The sequence below is a fragment of the Cucurbita pepo genome, chromosome 6 (assembly GCF_057944985.1).
Source record: "Cucurbita pepo subsp. pepo isolate OVF chromosome 6, ASM5794498v1, whole genome shotgun sequence".
Taxonomy (NCBI): Eukaryota; Viridiplantae; Streptophyta; class Magnoliopsida; order Cucurbitales; family Cucurbitaceae; genus Cucurbita; species Cucurbita pepo.
In genome coordinates this window covers 16,732,502-16,749,913 of record NC_141803.1, presented here as the reverse complement: position 1 = coordinate 16,749,913, position 17,412 = coordinate 16,732,502, and the positions used below count along the sequence as shown (strand labels likewise).

The 17,412-nt window shown below is 36.5% G+C and overlaps 1 protein-coding gene across 1 annotated transcript; it reads right to left on the bottom strand.

Annotated features, from left to right (window-relative positions):
• Positions 1-8,955: 8,955 nt before the first annotated feature.
• Positions 8,956-12,861, bottom strand: LOC147792504 (uncharacterized). Its single transcript, XM_087124493.1, has 4 exons — positions 12,734-12,861; position 12,679; positions 9,942-10,419; positions 8,956-9,432 (listed from the first exon to the last, which is right to left on the bottom strand). The coding sequence occupies exons 3-4, from the start codon at positions 10,065-10,067 to the stop codon at positions 8,956-8,958; spliced, it is 603 nt and encodes a 200-aa protein (XP_086980619.1). The 5' UTR covers positions 10,068-10,419; position 12,679; positions 12,734-12,861.
• Between the last annotated feature and the right edge of the window lie 4,551 nt (positions 12,862-17,412).

The following is a 17,412-nucleotide window of genomic DNA, read 5'->3' as shown; positions in this document are numbered from 1 at the left end:
AGACCCTATTACTCCAAGACTAAAGAAAGAGCAAAGCTGACAACAACATAGGTTTCAATCACATTCTTGACAGGATATTCCTTCCTTATTATGAGGATGTGCTCCAAGTTTATTTATGTGGTTGGCTATAAGAAGACTTAGGTCAAGATGCATACACTAAACTAAGCACCTTAGCAAGGTTAAAAGGGTCTCGACCCTATGACTCAAAATTAAAGAAAGGGTCGAGGAGCAACCTAGCTAACAAGAGCAAAGTAGCGGTGGGCGGCGATTTGTAAAGATCTTTCTTCTGTATCAAAGCCAGGTTTCGATCTTAGGACCTGTGGGTTATTAAGCTCATCACGCTTCCACTGTAACACTCTAATCTATTAAAAATGAGGATGAGCTATTGTGATCTATGCTCCAGGTTTATTTATTTTGTATTGTTCATGATACAACATGTGTGCACTAGACTAAGCACACCTTAGGATCTTTGCCACGTTAATAGGGTAAATAGAGTAACAAGGAACCAAAAGCTCGTGTTTTCTCTATCATTTTTGAAGTCTTTCTTCTTTATCAGAGCTAGGTTTCGATCCTAGGACCTGTGGGTTATGGGCCCACCACGCTTCCGCTGCGCCACTCTGATTTGTTAGAAAAGAGGATAAGGTATTGTGATATGTGCTCCAAGGTGATTTTTGGATATTATCTTCCCGTTGAGCTTGTTGCTTGTATTGTGCATGATAAAGGATGTATTAGCTCCAGGTGTTTGATAGTGTGTTCAACCTATCTAGCGTGTTTATCTACACAGAGCTGGGGTATAAGAGTTAGGTTTGATATACAATGACTTAGGTCAAGATGCGTACACTAGACTAAGCACCTTAGGATCGTGGCGAAATTAAGAGCGTCTAGACCCTACGAGTCCAAAACTAAAGAAAGAGTCGAGGAGTCAGAATAGAGTAACCTGGAGCCAAAATCTCGTGTTAAGCACCCTAGTTGGTCTAGGAATCTAATAAACCGCTTCAACTCCTAGACATGATCAAGATGCATTTTAAAACCGTGAGACTGACGATGATGCATCTGTACCTGAAAGTGGATAATATATGTTAGCATTAATTTGTAGCTATTACATAAAAAAAGAAGTCAAGATGGCCGAGTTGGTCTAAGGCGCCAATTTCAGGTACTGGTCCGAAAGGGTATGGGTTCAAATTCCATTCTTGACAAGTCTGAGAGTGGGTGCTGCACAATCTTCAAATCCGCTACCAAGAAACCGCGATTGTGACAAAACAAGCCAAGATGGCCAAGCTGGTCTATGGTGTGCCAGTTTCAGGTACTGGTTTGCACAATCTTCAAATCCGCTACCAAGAAACCGCGATTGTGACAAAACAAGCCAAGATGGCCAAGCTGGTCTATGGTGTGCCAGTTTCAGGTACTGGTTTGAAAGCATGGGACGTATGGGTTAATGGGTCCACCATGCTTCCGCTGCGCGGATGAGCTATTGTGATCTGTGCTCCAGGTTGATTTATGGATATTGTGCATGATACAATATGTGTTAGCTGTAGATGTTTGATAGTGTGTTCTCTCTATCGTGTTTATCTACACAAAGCTAGGGTATAAGAGTTAGGGATTGTGGCGACATTAAGAGGAAATAGACCACCCTATTACTTCAGGACTTTCTCTCTATTGTGTTTATCTACACAAAGCTAGGGTATAAGAGTTAGGGATTGTGGCGACATTAAGAGGAAATAGACCACCCTATTACTTCAGGACTTTCTCTCTATTGTGTTTATCTACACAAAGCTAGGGTATAAGTGGCGACATTAAGAGGAAATAGACCACCCTATTACAGGACTTTCTCTCTATCGTGTTTATCTACACAAAGCTAGGGTATAAGAGTTAGGGATTGTGGCGACATTAAGAGGAAATAGACCACCCTATTACTTCAGGATTGAAGAAATAGTCGAAGAGTCAAACTAGAGTAACCTGAAACTAGAAGCTCGTGCAACCTAGCTCGCCTAGGAATCCAATAAACTGACGACGATGGAGAATGGGCCAAAGTGGATAATAGATGCTAGCAGTGATTTGTAGCTCGTGCAACCTAGCTCGCCTAGGAATCCAATAAACTGACGACGATGGAGAATGGGCCAAAGTGGATAATAGATGCTAGCAGTGATTTGTAGTTGTTACAAAAAAAAAAAAGTCAAGATGGCCGAGTTGGTCTAAGTTGCCAATTTCAAGTACGTGTCCAAAAATGACACAAGTTCGAATCCCATTCTTGATATGCTATTTTTTATTGTGAGATTCGACATTGATTGGGGAGGTATAATGGTCAACGTTTTAAAATGTGAGGCTTGCATACGTAAAGATCTCTATAGCGGTGGGCGGTGATCTGTAAAGCTTAGGAGTCATGGATTAAGAATCTCGTATCACAGGCTCTTCATATATAAAATTTTAATAACCAACTTGTAAAATTGTTTTGTCTATTGGTTTTGATGTCTTTCTTCTCTATGAAAGTCAGGTTACGATCTAGGAACTGTGGGATATGGGCACACCACGCCGCTATCTGTGCTACAGGTTGATTTATGGATGTTATTGATACAGTATGTGTTACTCCAGGTGTTTGACAGTGAGTTCACTCTATCTAGCGTGTTTATCTTTTTTTAAGTCCTCTTATCTATCAGAGCCAAGTTTCAATCCTAGGACCTGTAGATTATCGGCCCACCACGCTTCCGCTGTGCCACTCTGATTTGTTAGAAAAGAGGATGTGCTATTGTGATCTGTGCTCTAGGGTGATTTATGGATATTATCTTCCCATTGAGCTTGTTGCTTGTATTGTGCATGATAAAGTATGTAGGGTGATTTATGGTTATACGATGACTTAAGTAAGTCAAGATGTACACTAGACTAAGCACCTTAGGATCTTTGCGACGTTAAGAGGGTCTAGACCCTATGACTCCAAAACTTTGTGAAAGAGTCGAAGAGTCAAAATAGAGTAACCAGGAACCAAAAGCTCGTGTTAAGCCAATCTAGCTAGCCTAGGAATCTAATAAACCTCTTTAACTCCAAGACATGGCCAAGACACATAGTATATTTTTAGCTATGTCATAATAAAATTGTTTTCTCTATCATTTTTGAAGTCTTCCTTCTCTATTAGAGCCAAGTTTCAATCCTAGGACTCGTGGGTTATGGGCCCACCACACTTCCGCTGCACCACTCTGATTTGTTAGAAAATACGATGAGCTATTATGATCTGTGCTCTAGGATGAGATTTGTTAGAAAAGAGGATGAGTCATTGTGATCTGTGCTCTTATGGATATTATCTTCCCGTTGAGCTTGTTTGCTTGTATTGGGCATGATATAGTATGTGTTAGCTCCAAGTGTTTGACAACGGCTTCCACTGCATCACTCTGATTTGTTAGAAAAGAGGATGAGCGGATGATTTATGTATATTATCTTCGCATTGAGCATGATATAATTTCGGTTAGCTCCAAGTGTTCCCCTACTAGCAAGGGTATAAGAGTAGTGTGGTCCCCAATCTAGCAAGGGTATAAGAGTTAGGTTGGTTAGGGCCAAAGCAGATAATAAGCCAAGCTAGTGGTTTGAGAGGTATAATGATTCTTGTGTGTCATTGTAAACTAATGTCATTGTAAAACTATTTTCGGTCTTTCTTCTTTATTAGAGCCAGGTTTTGATCTTGGGACTTGTGGGTTATGGGCCCACCACACTTCTGCTACGCCACTCTGATTTGTTAGAAAAGAGGATGAGCTATTGTGATCTGTGCTCTAGAGTGATTTATGGATATTATCTTCCCATTGAGCTTGTTTGCTTGTATTGTGCATGATAAAGTATGTATTATCTCCAGGTGTTTGACAGTGTGTTCAACCTATCTAGCATGTTTATCTACACAGAGCTAGGGCGTAAGAGTTAGGTTGGTTATATAATGACTTAGGTCAAGATGCGTACAATAGACTAAGCACCTTAGGATCGTGGCGACATTAAGAGGAAATAGACCCTATTACTACAGAACTAAATAAAGAGTCGAGGAGTCAAAATAGAGTAACCTGGAACAAAAAGGTCGTGTTAAGAAACCTAGCTAGCCTAGGAATTCAATAAACCTCTTCAACTCCTAGACGATCAAGACGTATTTTAAAATCGTGAGACTGACGACGATGCATTAGTACCTGAAAGTGGATAATATATGCTAGCAGTGATTTGTAGCTGTTACAAAAAAGAATAGTTCAAATGGTTGAGTTGGTCTAAGGTGCTAGTTTTAAGTACTAGTGCATGGGTTCGAATCCCAATGAGATGGTATAATGCTCAATATTTCATCACATCAAACCTTAGCCACTAGCCACTATGCTTGAGTACATTTGCTTGGTTGGCCTTGTCCATTCTCCATTCCCTCTTGAGTACATTGGCATTCTGAGCCGCGAAGTCGGCTAACTGAGTTAGATTTTGAGCCGAGACTAGCCGACTGAGACGCATAAGCCAAAGAAGTTTCTGGCTGTAGCCGTGACACGTGACACATTGAGGCATGAGCGCGTATTTTCTGACGATCAAGTTTCTTTTTTGTGTGGCCAATACAGAATCTATTTGTGTGTCATTTTCGAGAATGGTGTATAACTTTCAAATTTATTTCATTTTCGTGCTTGAATTTTTTCTATAAAATCTAGACTTTGATATTCAAGGCAAGGTCAATGTTTTATTCTTTAATAACAACTTTACTATTTTAGTCAGATGTACACTTTTTATTGAATATTAAGAACTTAAATGATTAATAGACACTTTGGTAGTGTAGTATTACACCAAGCACACTACTTGTGTAGCAAAGAAAAGATTCGATGTGATGTAAGGCGAAGGTGACATATTTGTCTAAGGCTTCCATGGATGAATGAGCTCGAATACATTTATTCGATTATTATACAAAGAAAAACCCTTCTCATCTGCACGCCAAATGTAGTGTGAATAGTTGCATCGGTCTTGAAGCCAAATTCCCTTCTCTGGCCAAAAAACCTCGAATGAAAGCTTCCCGTAATTGCTGCTAAAGTTGCACCAAAACAATGTTATCTTCCACAAATTCTCTTTGAATTCCCAGCTGTATTCCTATTTTGACCGAAGAATATGCTCCCCTAAATCTGACATTTATGTCAGATGGGAACAAATTCAATTGAAAAAATAAAAAAGTTAGAACTATAAGAGTTTATACAGATATACATAAAATAATATGGTCTCGTTGAATAATTTGTCATGGTGCAATACCCTTATTTACCTAAATCGTCGTTTTTTGATTTGCAATGGACCAGTAAAGGTACGTCTTGGTAATTAAGAATCGTCACTTTCCAACGAGATTGTGGATATTGGGCGGCAAAACAAGTGAAAACATTAGAAGTTGATGCAGAAGTAAACCATAAAATCATAGCCTTCATTTTTTTTTTTTATCAACTTAGAATTTGTTTGTGTTTCATTTCGATCCTTTTGAACCCTATATATATATATATATATATATATATATATATATATATATATATATATATATATATATATATATATATATATATATATGATCATTGTACTAAAACAATGATACATTTTTATCGACTTTTAAAAATAGATTTTTATGTAAAACGCTATTAAAAGAAAAACGAACAAAAACCTGAAAGGATATTAATCGTATTCATGTTTGTTTGTTAGGTTACACTTTACTTAGCAAAGAATCACACGCATCCCCAAACTTAGGTTATCCTTTTTTCTCTCCCAACTCCAATCACATACTTTTCCTAACTCCGTTCCCAAGTCTCGTTCTCAATTTTCTTTTATTTTGGTGCTAGAAATTTTTGAATAAAATCAAGACGTGTATATTCATTTTGAAGTCAGTATTTTATATTTCGATAACAACTTGGATATTTCATTATCATACATGCACTATTTTCTTAAAAGTCTCCATATAATTGCACCAAAACATTTTAGTCTACAAAAAAAACTGAACTTGAATCAAACCATATTTGTAGCGTTTACAAAAAAAAAAAAAAAAAAAAAAAAAAAAAAAAAAATTCAGTCGCCAGAAAAGGCTCGAGAATTCTGATGAGGCGCCGAAATCCTCGCGCCCTCTACCCACACGTTGTTCCCAACGTCAAGGATACATCAAATAAAGCCATGCCCCAGTCTGCCCTCACAACACTGTTGGGTTTTATGTCCTAAAACTTATAATTTGTAAACAAAAACATATTCTATTTTCAATAAAGTTATTATTGATGTTTATTCAGTAAAGATTGTTATTGAATAAAGTGAATTTTACGATTATGAATCTAAATCCAATAAACTTAGAACACTCTGACTATAGTATGATTACTTGAACTATATGTAGAGACATAAGAGTGGATCAAGTTCAAGTATATAGTCAAAATGATCTATAGTACAGGGATAAAGCTGAGTACCTTATCTTGGGGACACTATGTATGATGCCTAAGATCGGACCTGATCACTAAATTGTACATGCGGAGACATGTGAGTGGGGGCATCCTATGCAATGAGTATTGCATAAGATCGGACCATGAGGAAAATCACTCTCACTTTAGAATGTCGTTTACTGTTGAGACTGATTTTCTTTTCATTCGAGGACTTAGATAACTCGATCTTAATCCTGAGCTAACTATGAACTCCTGTTTATTCGGAATTATCCTCAGATTTGCATAGGTGAGAGTAGCTCGAGTTTGCTGACTCAATAGGCCTCCCGTTTCAGGGCTAAGACTGAGTGAATGGCTGGGGACGTGAGGTGCAAGATGGAATTTACTCCTGCCCACTTTTAGGGATAGAAGAGAGGTAGTTTCCTTAAGTACTGACTCCAAGTCTTGAACAAGGGGCCCCACCCTCTCATTGGCCTGAGAGGGATTCTGTTTACTGGTTGGACCACAAACCAATTGTTCATTAGTGGATCAGTGAGACATAAGGAACAAGAAGTAACTTCAGGGGTAAAACGGTAAATTGACACAGCTCTAGTTACGAACAACCTGTGAAGGATCGACTTACTAATCATGGTTATATCAAATGGACAGAAATATATCTTTAGTGAGGGGAGTGCAACTACTGGGCTATAAGTGGAGTGTCCTAGTAGTTAACGAATGTTCGTTAACAAGGTTAATGAGATTGGGATATATTTAAATAAGATTTAAATATTTTAATCAAATATGTGTTGGAATTGATTGGGATTTACATTTGAATTAATATTAAATATTAATTAAATAGTTTAATTAATCATTTCATATTACTTTAATTTTAAATTAATTATTCAAATTAATTGTTGAATTAAAATGAAGAAAGTCAAAAAGTTGACTTCACATCATGGAAAAATCGAGGTTTGAGTTAGTGGAATTCTGAGGTGTCAAAATTTGGTTTAACCAAACTTGCATGCTTATGGAATTTTGAGTGTCAAAATTTGGTAATCTCAACTTTGCATGAACATGCAAACATGACTATAAATAGAGTGATCAAGGTACATGGAACCTCTCCCTTGGAAAAACCTCGAGAAAAACTCTCATAAACTTTCTCTTCATATATACTAAATCCCTCCCAAGTTTAGTCACTCACCGGATTCTACAATTTCGTTTTAAGGCCGGAGAATAGTGGAGAAGACACTAGTGGTGGTTCGAAACCGGTTCGTAAGGAAAAAGGAATTTGAACTACAAAAGGTTAGTACTCAAAGACCTTGAGTTTTAATACTTATGAACATGCTAGTTAATTACTATAATTGATGTTTTAAGAGTGCCTAAAATCCAAATTGCTTCCGCTTGTGTTATATTAACTCCATCAATGAGAACACATAAGATCGATGGTAATGCGAACGAAACTATTTGGGAAGTCAATATGTGTAGGATATAACATGCTCTAATAAGGGATGAGAGACTACATCAATAGTGACCCAAAGACCCACTATCAGATGTAGAGCATGACCTGCCTTGATAGGGGACGAGAGACTACGTGAGTTGATAATATAAAGAGTTACCACGGTATGTATGATAACCTTTCTAAGAGAGGACAAGGGACTACATAAGTGGGTGACATGAGAAATTGCTATTGTATGTATGATAACCATCTGGAGAGAGAATGAGAGACTACACAGGTAGTTGATTGAGGATATACTATTGTGTGTAGAACAACCGCCTGAGAATAGACGAGATACTACATAGTAGTATATTGAGGAGCTACTATTGTGTATGGAGGAAACTCACTCTGAGAGGAAACTCACTCTGAGAGGAGACGAGGGACTACACAAATAGATTACCTCATGGTAGATACTACGTGGTGTGATGTAACATTCACGGAATACCTGAACTAGTGGCAAACTTCTTAAAACCCTACGACAAGCGTGTGGAAACATATTAAATTACTAAGTATTTTATACTCACCCATTTCTCCTACGACAATGAAGGTGGAGAGGTGCTAGAGAGTTGCTCTATCAAAGAGGGGTGTCGACCAGGGGCGTCAATGTTATTTTGTATTTCTTTTGGGTTGTCGTTTGTGTTGGTTTTCTTGCACCTTTTTCCCATTTGTAAATAACTAGAACAATACCTATTGTTTGATATTAATTGCCCACAATTTTACGGTTTAGGGTTTAGGGTTTAGGGCTTTAATTGTTTGTTTTTATTTTATTTATTTTCATTTTCTTTTTTTCTTACACGTCCCAAACCCCATTCTAGTTATTTTACACCACAAACATTTAAATAAGATAACATACATAACATATGCAACTTAACGAGAAGCTTAACCATATCAAAAATATAAGATAAAACAAACAACTTAACCTAATTTTTGTATACCCTCTATCTTTATTTAAGTTATGGTTGAAGCCATCGAATCTCTCTGAATGCCACAAAGCCAAAGATACAACCTTTTTACTGCCCAAACCAGAAGGTTCACCACCAAAAGAAGGAAAGGAATTACAATACAACGAACAGAAACCACTCCCAACATTGCTAACAAAATGTATCATACTATTGTAAACGTTAATTCTAAAGCATACGAATTCCTAAATGAGGCATTTACGAGCCAAACTCCGAGTATGTAACTATGTGATAAGGATGCATTGGCAACGCACATGGTTACTGTTAATAACCATGAACAAATCCTATTTTTCAAAGGCAATCGACCTATAATGAACATAATCACACATACCGATGCAAAGAATGAGATAGAATTTGTAACCAAGTAAGCCGTGTAATAATTTCCTTGGCATGAAGCCGGATAGGCCATTACTACAGTTCCCGCTATGAATATTTTAAAAGTATTGCTACTGTGAAACGAACGATGAATAGTGATATTAGAGTTGAAAGGAATATCTTGTTGCCAAACACCGCCCGGAGGGTTGATTGCACCTTGAAAAGTTACCATTGCGATCACCGTTGCTACCAACATCATTGTACCTTGCACTTCTTGAAGCCAATCACCATTGTATTCAAGATTATGTCATTGCATTGTTCTTCATTTTTCATAGTATTTTTTCCTGTTTTTATTCTCGGTATTGACAACAAATATCTCACTGTCTGCACAATTTCAATCCAAATTGGATAAAATTTTTTTTTTTAGAAAAAGAAAAAATCATTAAAAATTATGAGAAAAAAATCTAATTTTTTAAAAACAGATTTAATTTTAAGCCTTTTTTTCTGTTATTTAATTTTTTCATATATTTTCAAAATTCAAAGAAATTTTTTAAATAAAAACTAATGAAAGTAGTTTTTTAATTATTATTATTATTATTATTATTATTATTATTATTATTATTATTATTTGAAGTTTGTCTCAAAATTACAAATATGAAAATGATTGTAAAAAAATTGTGAAAAATAAAAACAATTTTTAAAAATATTAATAGAAAGTGAATAACAAAATTATATATAAACTTAAATTTTTATCATAACATATATCTCAATATATCTTAACATCATAGAAAAATCTAAAATGCTATTTTCATTCACATCGCGTTCGTTCAGAAACCCATAATTTTGTGGATTTTCAATCATTATGATCAACAACTTAAGAGCTTCCAAGCGTTTGTGTTTTACGTATAAATGAAGAACAGTTTGACCATTGTGAAGCTTCATCCAGATAGATTGTGGGCTCGCATTGATAAATAATTATTCCATTAATCAATGCATGGTGGAGAGGAATAAACCCATTCAAATCACGAACCATGCAAGTGCTTGTGTTCTTCTTCAGCAAAGCTTGAACAATCTCGACCATTCCATTTTCTGAAGCTAAGTGGAGAGGTGTCCTTTGCCGGGCATCAACTTCTCCAGCAAGTTCAGGCATGAGATTTAAAAGAAATCGAGTGAATTCAAGGTGGCGATGCAAAACCGAGATATGCAATGGAGTATCAATGTTGGAAGAGGAGATTAGAACTCTTTGAATGATATTTGGGTCGCTTTGAATTAATGTCTTTAAGCTTTGAATGGACTCGATCTTTGATGCCCATGGCTGCATGCCCGTGACACGGCGAAATGTTTGCCTTGTACTACTTTATTGCTTTCTTTTACCGCTTTCATGTTGTATTATTTTTTTCTTATTTTCTTTAAGAGTATGACGTTTCGGCAATGTTATGGCTACGCCTGATAGACATGAAATTCCTCAAAATGAACTATAGGGGGATACGACTAGTTGTCAACTTCTCCCTACCCAATAGTTATATGCAGGAACCCGTTGTTGTTGCCTTTTTTGCTTACATTCCCCTATAACACCAATCTCTCTCTCTCTCTTGCTTTCAAAACTCTTTTTCTCAAACCTCTCTTCCCTGCTTTCTAAAATCTTCTCTTGAAATCGATACCCGAGGTTTGTATTCACGTTGCCTGACCGCAGGCAACGTAACTCAAAGAAGGCTTGACCCACTCAGTGCTGAGAGTGGGTGCCGTACAATCGCCAAATCCACTGCCTAGAAACCGCGATTGTGAGACTAGCAGCGATTTGTAGCTATTGTTACAAAAAGAAATAAGTCAAGATGGCTGAGCTGGTCTAAGGCACAGGTTTTTGGTACAACCCTGGAAGGGCATGGGTTCGAATCCCATTCTTGAATGACATTCTTTTTATTGTGAGATTTGGCAATGTATTGTATCGTTGGGTGACATTCTTTTTATTGTGAGATTTGGCAATGTATTGTATCGTTGGGTGGTGATCTCTTATGCTTTGGAGTCTCATGGATTAAGAAACTCGTATCAACTAATTTTGTATGTCCACTTGCACAAACTCTTCAATTTTAAAATCTTTCTCCTCTATCAAAGTCAATCTTGGGACCTATGGATTATGGGCCCAACCATGCTTTCCGCTACTTTGATTTGTTAGAAAAGAGGATGAACTATTGTGATTTGTGCTCCAGATTGATTTATGGATATTATCTACCCATTGAGATTATTTGTGATCTGTGCTCCAGGTTGATTTATGGATATTATCTACTCATTGAGCTTGTTTGCTTGTATTAGCTGCGTGTTTATCTACACAAAGCTAGGGTATAAAAGTTAGGTTGGTTATACGATGACTTAGGTCAAGATGCTTACACTAGACTAAGCACAATAGGATTGTGGCGACGTTCAGAGGAAATAGACCCTATTACTCCAGGACTGAAGAAAGAGTCGAAGAGTCAAAATAGAGTAACCAGAAACTAGAAGCTCGTGTTAAGCAACCTATCTCGCCTAGGAATCCAATAAACCTCTTCAACTCCTAGACATGACCAAGAAAAATTTTAAAATCGTGAGGCTAATGGCGATGCAGAACGGGTCAAAGTGGATAATAGATGCTAGCAGTGATTTGTAGTTGTCACAAAAAAAATAGTCAAGATGGTCGAGTTGGTCTAAGTTGCCAATTTCAAGTATTGGTATGAAAGGACATGGGTTTGAATCCCATTCTTGACATGATATTTTTTATTGTGAGATTCGACATTGATTGGGGAGGTATAATGGTCAACATTTTAAAATGTGAGGCTTGCATACGTAACGAGCAATGTAGCGGTGGGCGGTGATCGGTAAAGCTTAGGAGTCATGGATTAAGAACCTCGTATCAATTAATTTTGTGCATGAACAGTACGTGTTACTCAAGGTGTTTGAATTCACTCTATCTAGAGTGGTGTAAGAAGACCTCCTTTCTTCTCTATTAGAGCCAGGTTTCGATCTTGGGACCTGTGGGTTATAGGCTCATCACGCTTCCGCTATGCCACTCTGATCTATCAAAAATGAGGATGAGCTATTGTGATCTATGCTCTATGTTTATTATTTTGATCTTGCTAAAGGTTAATTTATGGATGTTATCTACTCATTGAGCTTGTTTGCTTGTATTGTGCATGATACAGTACGTGTTACTCTAGGTGTTTGACAGTGTGTTCACTCTATCTAGCGTGTTTATCTACACATTGCTAAGGTGTAAGAGGATCTTTCTTCTCTATTAGAGCCAGGTTTCATAAACTTAAATTTTTATCATAACATATATCTCAATATGTCTTAACATCATAGAAAAATCCAAAACGGTATTTTCATTCACATCGCGTTCGTTCAGAAACCCATAATTTTGTTGATCTTCAATCATTGAGATCAATAACTTAAGAACTTCCAAATGGTTGTGTTTTAAGCATAAATGAAGAACAGTTTGACCATTGTGAAGTTTCATCCAAACAGATTGTGGGCTCGCATTGATCAACGTTGGAGTATCAATGTTGGAAGAGGAGATTAGAACTCTTTGAATGATATTTGGGTCGCTTTGAATTAGTGTCTTTAAGCTTTAAATGGACCCGATCTTTGATGCTTCATAGAGCCATCGTTTGCTTGGTTCGATAGAGGACATGGCTAATCCAAGTTGGTTGCTTCCTCCATTTGCAATATTGGAAGATTGTGTGAGTTGTTGATGAGTTGCCTCCATTAATGAATACCAGGCTTTTTTATCTAGTTTTTTTTTTTTTTTTTTTTTTTTTTTTTTTTTTTTTGTATGAATTATTTATTTATTTGTAATATATGGTGAGGCTTCCAACTAACTAAAGTTGACCTTTTGAGTTTTTTAAATAGTTTAGTTGTTGGAATCACTCTCTTAAAGAAATAAAACATTATTTACAGTTTTGAGTCGAAAGTGACAACATATGAATTATAAGTAGAGATGTCTATTTTACGAGTCGGTGAGAGATTCTGTGATGTCCCACATTGGTTGGGATGAGAACAAACCACCATTTTTAAAGCCTTGAGTAGAACTCCGAAAGGGAAAGCCCAAAGAGGACAATATTACCGTTACAAATTCCCATTTAGACTAGAAACACGGGAAGGAGTGGGAAATATTATTAGTAAATTATTAGTCTTTTAAATTATTAGTTTCCTTTATGTCTTTTCTTACTTTTAGGAAAGCAGATCTTGCAGGGCTCCTGTGCTAGATTTGATCTTATCTCTTAGTTGGCTTTTTTTCAAATTTACGTTCAAATCCGAAGTCTATAAAACTACTTCATCAATGTAAGGAGAGCATGGATTGGCCGATAGCTCTCTCTTGAATATCAATTGGAAAATTGAGAGAAAAATTATTCTATTCTATTCTATCTCTTGTCTTACATATCTTCATCTTATAGACGAATTTCTGAGAAAGCTCAGAAAATCAAATCATTTCAAATGTTCTACTGAAGAACAAGAAAGTTCAAATGAGCATAGAAAGGGAGATTTGTTCAACTATCCCTAATGCCTTTTGGAATAAGAAGCAACACATAGTTAATTTTCCTTATGTCAAAAACTTCGAGGAGAAAAATATTTCTATGAAGGCCCGATCTATTCAAATGAATAAGGAATTACTAACATTCTGCAAAGCAGAAATCAATGATCTTTTGCAGAAGGGTCTTATTAGGCCGTCAAAGAGCCCCTAGTCATGTGCGGCTTTTTACGTCAACAACCAGGCAAAGAAGGAACGTGGAGTCCGGCGACTGGTAATAGACTACAAACCCTTAAATGAGGTTTTGGAATGGATTAGATATCCGATTCCAAATAAATCAGATTTAATGCAAAGAATTTCAAATGCAGAAGTATTTTCAAATCAGGATTTTGGCAAATCCAGATTTCAGAAAAAGACAAGTACAAAACGGCTTTCAATGTCCCTTTCGAACAATACGAATGGAATGTTATGCCATTTGGGCTAAAAAACGCTCCATCCGAATTTCAAAAGATTATGAATGATATTTTCAATCCTTTTCAAGACTTTTCAATTGTTTATATTGACGATGTTCTTATTTTTTTTCTCAAAACATCGATCAACATCTTCAAACATTTTTTACGACAGTCAAAAGAAACTGTTTAGTTGTGTCTAAACCAAAAATTAAACTTTTTCAAACAAAAATCCATTTTCTTGGATTTGAAATTCATTTGGGTCTAATTAAACCCATTCAAATGTCCATTGAGTTTGCCTCAAACTCAATTATGTGTCTGATTTCCTTCAAAATATCAAACCCATTTGCAAGCCACTTTTTGAAAGACTAAAAAAGAATTCAAAGCCGTGGACTGAAGAACACAACAAAACAGTCCAAAAAATCAAATCCCTTGTCAAGTCAATTCCGTGTTTATCGCTGATAAACCCAAGAGCTAGTTTAATAGTGGAGACCGACACATCCGATATTGGATATGGAGGAATCTTGAAACAGTCCCTTGACAAGAAAGAATCCATTGTCCGTTTCCATTCGGGAATATGGAATTCTACTCAAAAAAATTACTCAACAGTAAAGAAAGAAATACTTTCAATAGTACTTTGTATACAAACATTTCAAAGCGATTTAATTAACAAAAGCTTTGTTATCAAAATAAATTCAAGGGCATCTAAATTTGTTTTAGAAAAAGATGTCAAGAATCTTGTGTCTAAACAATTTTTTGGTAGATGGCAAACCATTTTATATTGGTTCCGTTTTATAGTCTACTTCCAAATTTTGCCTATAAAAGGGGTCGAAAACCCCTTGGCAGATTACCTCTCAAGAGAGTTCTTACTCTCGAAGAAAAACTCTCCCTAGCCAATCTCCTTCTCCCAATGATGACGGGAAAGAAAGTGATCAAAAAAGGGAAGAAAGCCAATGCTTCTTCAAACACACCTACTCCAATAACGTCCGATAGCTATGTAATGGATGCTGGTTTCACATTGGTGACCAGGTCTAAAGCAAAGCTTTCTAAAAAATAAGCGGAGGTTATCACTCCGACGAGGCCTTCTGCCTCTTCAACACGGCCATCTGTCGTTACTCCATCGAGACCTACTATCTCTTCCACTTCAAAGGGACCTTCTGTCCCCTCAACCTACTCGGACGCGGTTGTTCCTGTTCGATTTTCTCCAGTTCCTGAAATCAGGACCTACTTTCAAAAATATGTGTCTATACCAGAAGCTCTGGTAGAACCAGAATACGACGACCCAAAAATCAGCGAGGTCGTCAAGAAAGCTTATCCATCGGGATTCTTTTATATCCCAGAAGATCTTCATAAGACCGGACGGTTTTATGAATTCATTTTAGTCGACACAAAATCCGTCAAAATTACTCATATTCCGAGTCGCGATGATCCTTCAAAATATTCAAAGTCATGAATCCGACGTACTGGAATCAAGATCCGTACACGAAAAAGACTTTTTCGAAACCATTTGTTCCTCACTCTTTTTCGTACCGAGACTATTAGATGGCATGGTTTAATGTCATTTGGTATCAAAATTATGAGCAATTTATTCAATTTTGCCAGAATGCTCATAAAATTCATTATCCATTTTGGTTCATCAAATTGTGGAAAATCTTTGGATCAGCCAAAGATATATTCCCCGTACCAATACAGGAATCCTTCCACTACTTTATTCAAAATTCCATTTCCATTAACCATGCGCTTTTGCCTATACTTTCAAATTCCTTGGATTTTAACTTGGAATTTTCAAATTAAAGAAACTGAAGACCAAATAAAACAGGTCTTCAAAACTATCAAAATCAAATGGTGGGATAAATATACTTATACCCACACAGATATCAAAGCCGTCAAGGTCTGGCTATCAGAGAATGGCCACCTTAGGATTTATCCAAGAAGAGGACCTCCGAATTCCTTAATTCAAAGTCGAAGCTACTCGATGCATTAGCCCAGACAACTTCGGAAGCTGATTTTCAAAAGCTTCTTCAAGAGGTCGCATCAGTTGGTTCGACATCTTCTCCTTCTATTGTAGAAGAAGAAGAGGAAGACACTATTTATGATCTCAATGATCCATTTTTGGATTCTCAACCACCTCTGTAAATATCATCATCTCAAAGACTGAATAGTCGTTAAACTATTGGTAAAAAAACAAAAAATAAAAATAAAAATAAATAATAATAATAATAATAATAATAATAATAATAATAATAATAATAATAATAATAATAATAATAATAGGTGAAATATGTCAAAACATGTCTCCTCACATATCTCATCATGTTTGTTTGTCCTCTATCTTTTGCTTTATTATTTTAACTTTTCCCATATTTATTATTTTCACTTTTCCCATTTTCATCACATTATTGATGAATATGGATTTCCACTTTCATCAAATTATTGATGAGTATGGATTTCCACTTTCATCTAATTATTGATGAATATGGATTTATATGTACATTAAGAACTTATTTTGAATATGTAAATTAAGCTAGGTCAAGATGTGTACACTAGACTAAGCACCTTAGGATCGTGACGACGTTAAGAGGAAATAGACCCTATTACTCTAGGATTAAAGAAAGAGTCGAGGAGTCAAAATAGAGTAACCTAGAACCAAAAGCTCGTGTTAAGAACCCTAACTGGCCTAGGAATCCAATAAACATCTTGAACTCTTAGATATGACCAAGACGCATTTTAAAACCGTGAGGCTGACGACGGTGCATAACAGGCTAAAGTGGATAATATACGCTAGTTATCACGGTCATGCTTGTCCAAGGCATGTCGCCCATGACCGCATGCCCGTGACACACCGAAACCTTTGCCTTGTACTACTTTATTGCTTTCTTTATTGCTTTCTTTTACCGCTTTCATGTTGTATCATTTCTTCCTTATTTTCTTTAAGAGTATGACGATCCAACAATGTCATGGCTACGCCTGGTAGACATGAAATGCCTCAAAATGTGGGGGATACGACTAGCGGTCAACTTCTCCCTCCCTAATAGTTATATGCAGGAAGCAGTTGTTGCCTTTTTTTTCTTACATTCCCATGTAACTCCAATCTCTCTCTCTCTCTTGCTTTTAAAACTCTTTTTCCAAAACCTCTCTTCCCCGCTTTCTAAAATCTTCTCTTGAAATCGAGACTCGAGGTTTTTATTCACGTTGCACCACAGGCAACGTAACTCAAAGTAGGCTTGACCCACTCAGTGCTGAAAGTGGGTGCCGCACAATCGCCAAATCCGCTGCCTAGAAACTGCGATTGTGACACTAGCAGTGATTTGTAGCTATAGCTATTGTTACAAAAAAACAA

Excerpts from the sequence above, each read along its gene's own strand:
- LOC147792504 (XM_087124493.1), bottom strand. The coding sequence starts at position 10,067 with ATGAAGCTTCACAATGGTCAAACTGTTCTTCATTTATACGTAAAACAC. Across the intron at positions 9,433-9,941 it reads GGTTTCTGAACGAACGCGAT|CATAATCTTGAATACAATGG; the intron begins GTGAATGAAAAT and ends ACAATGCAATGA.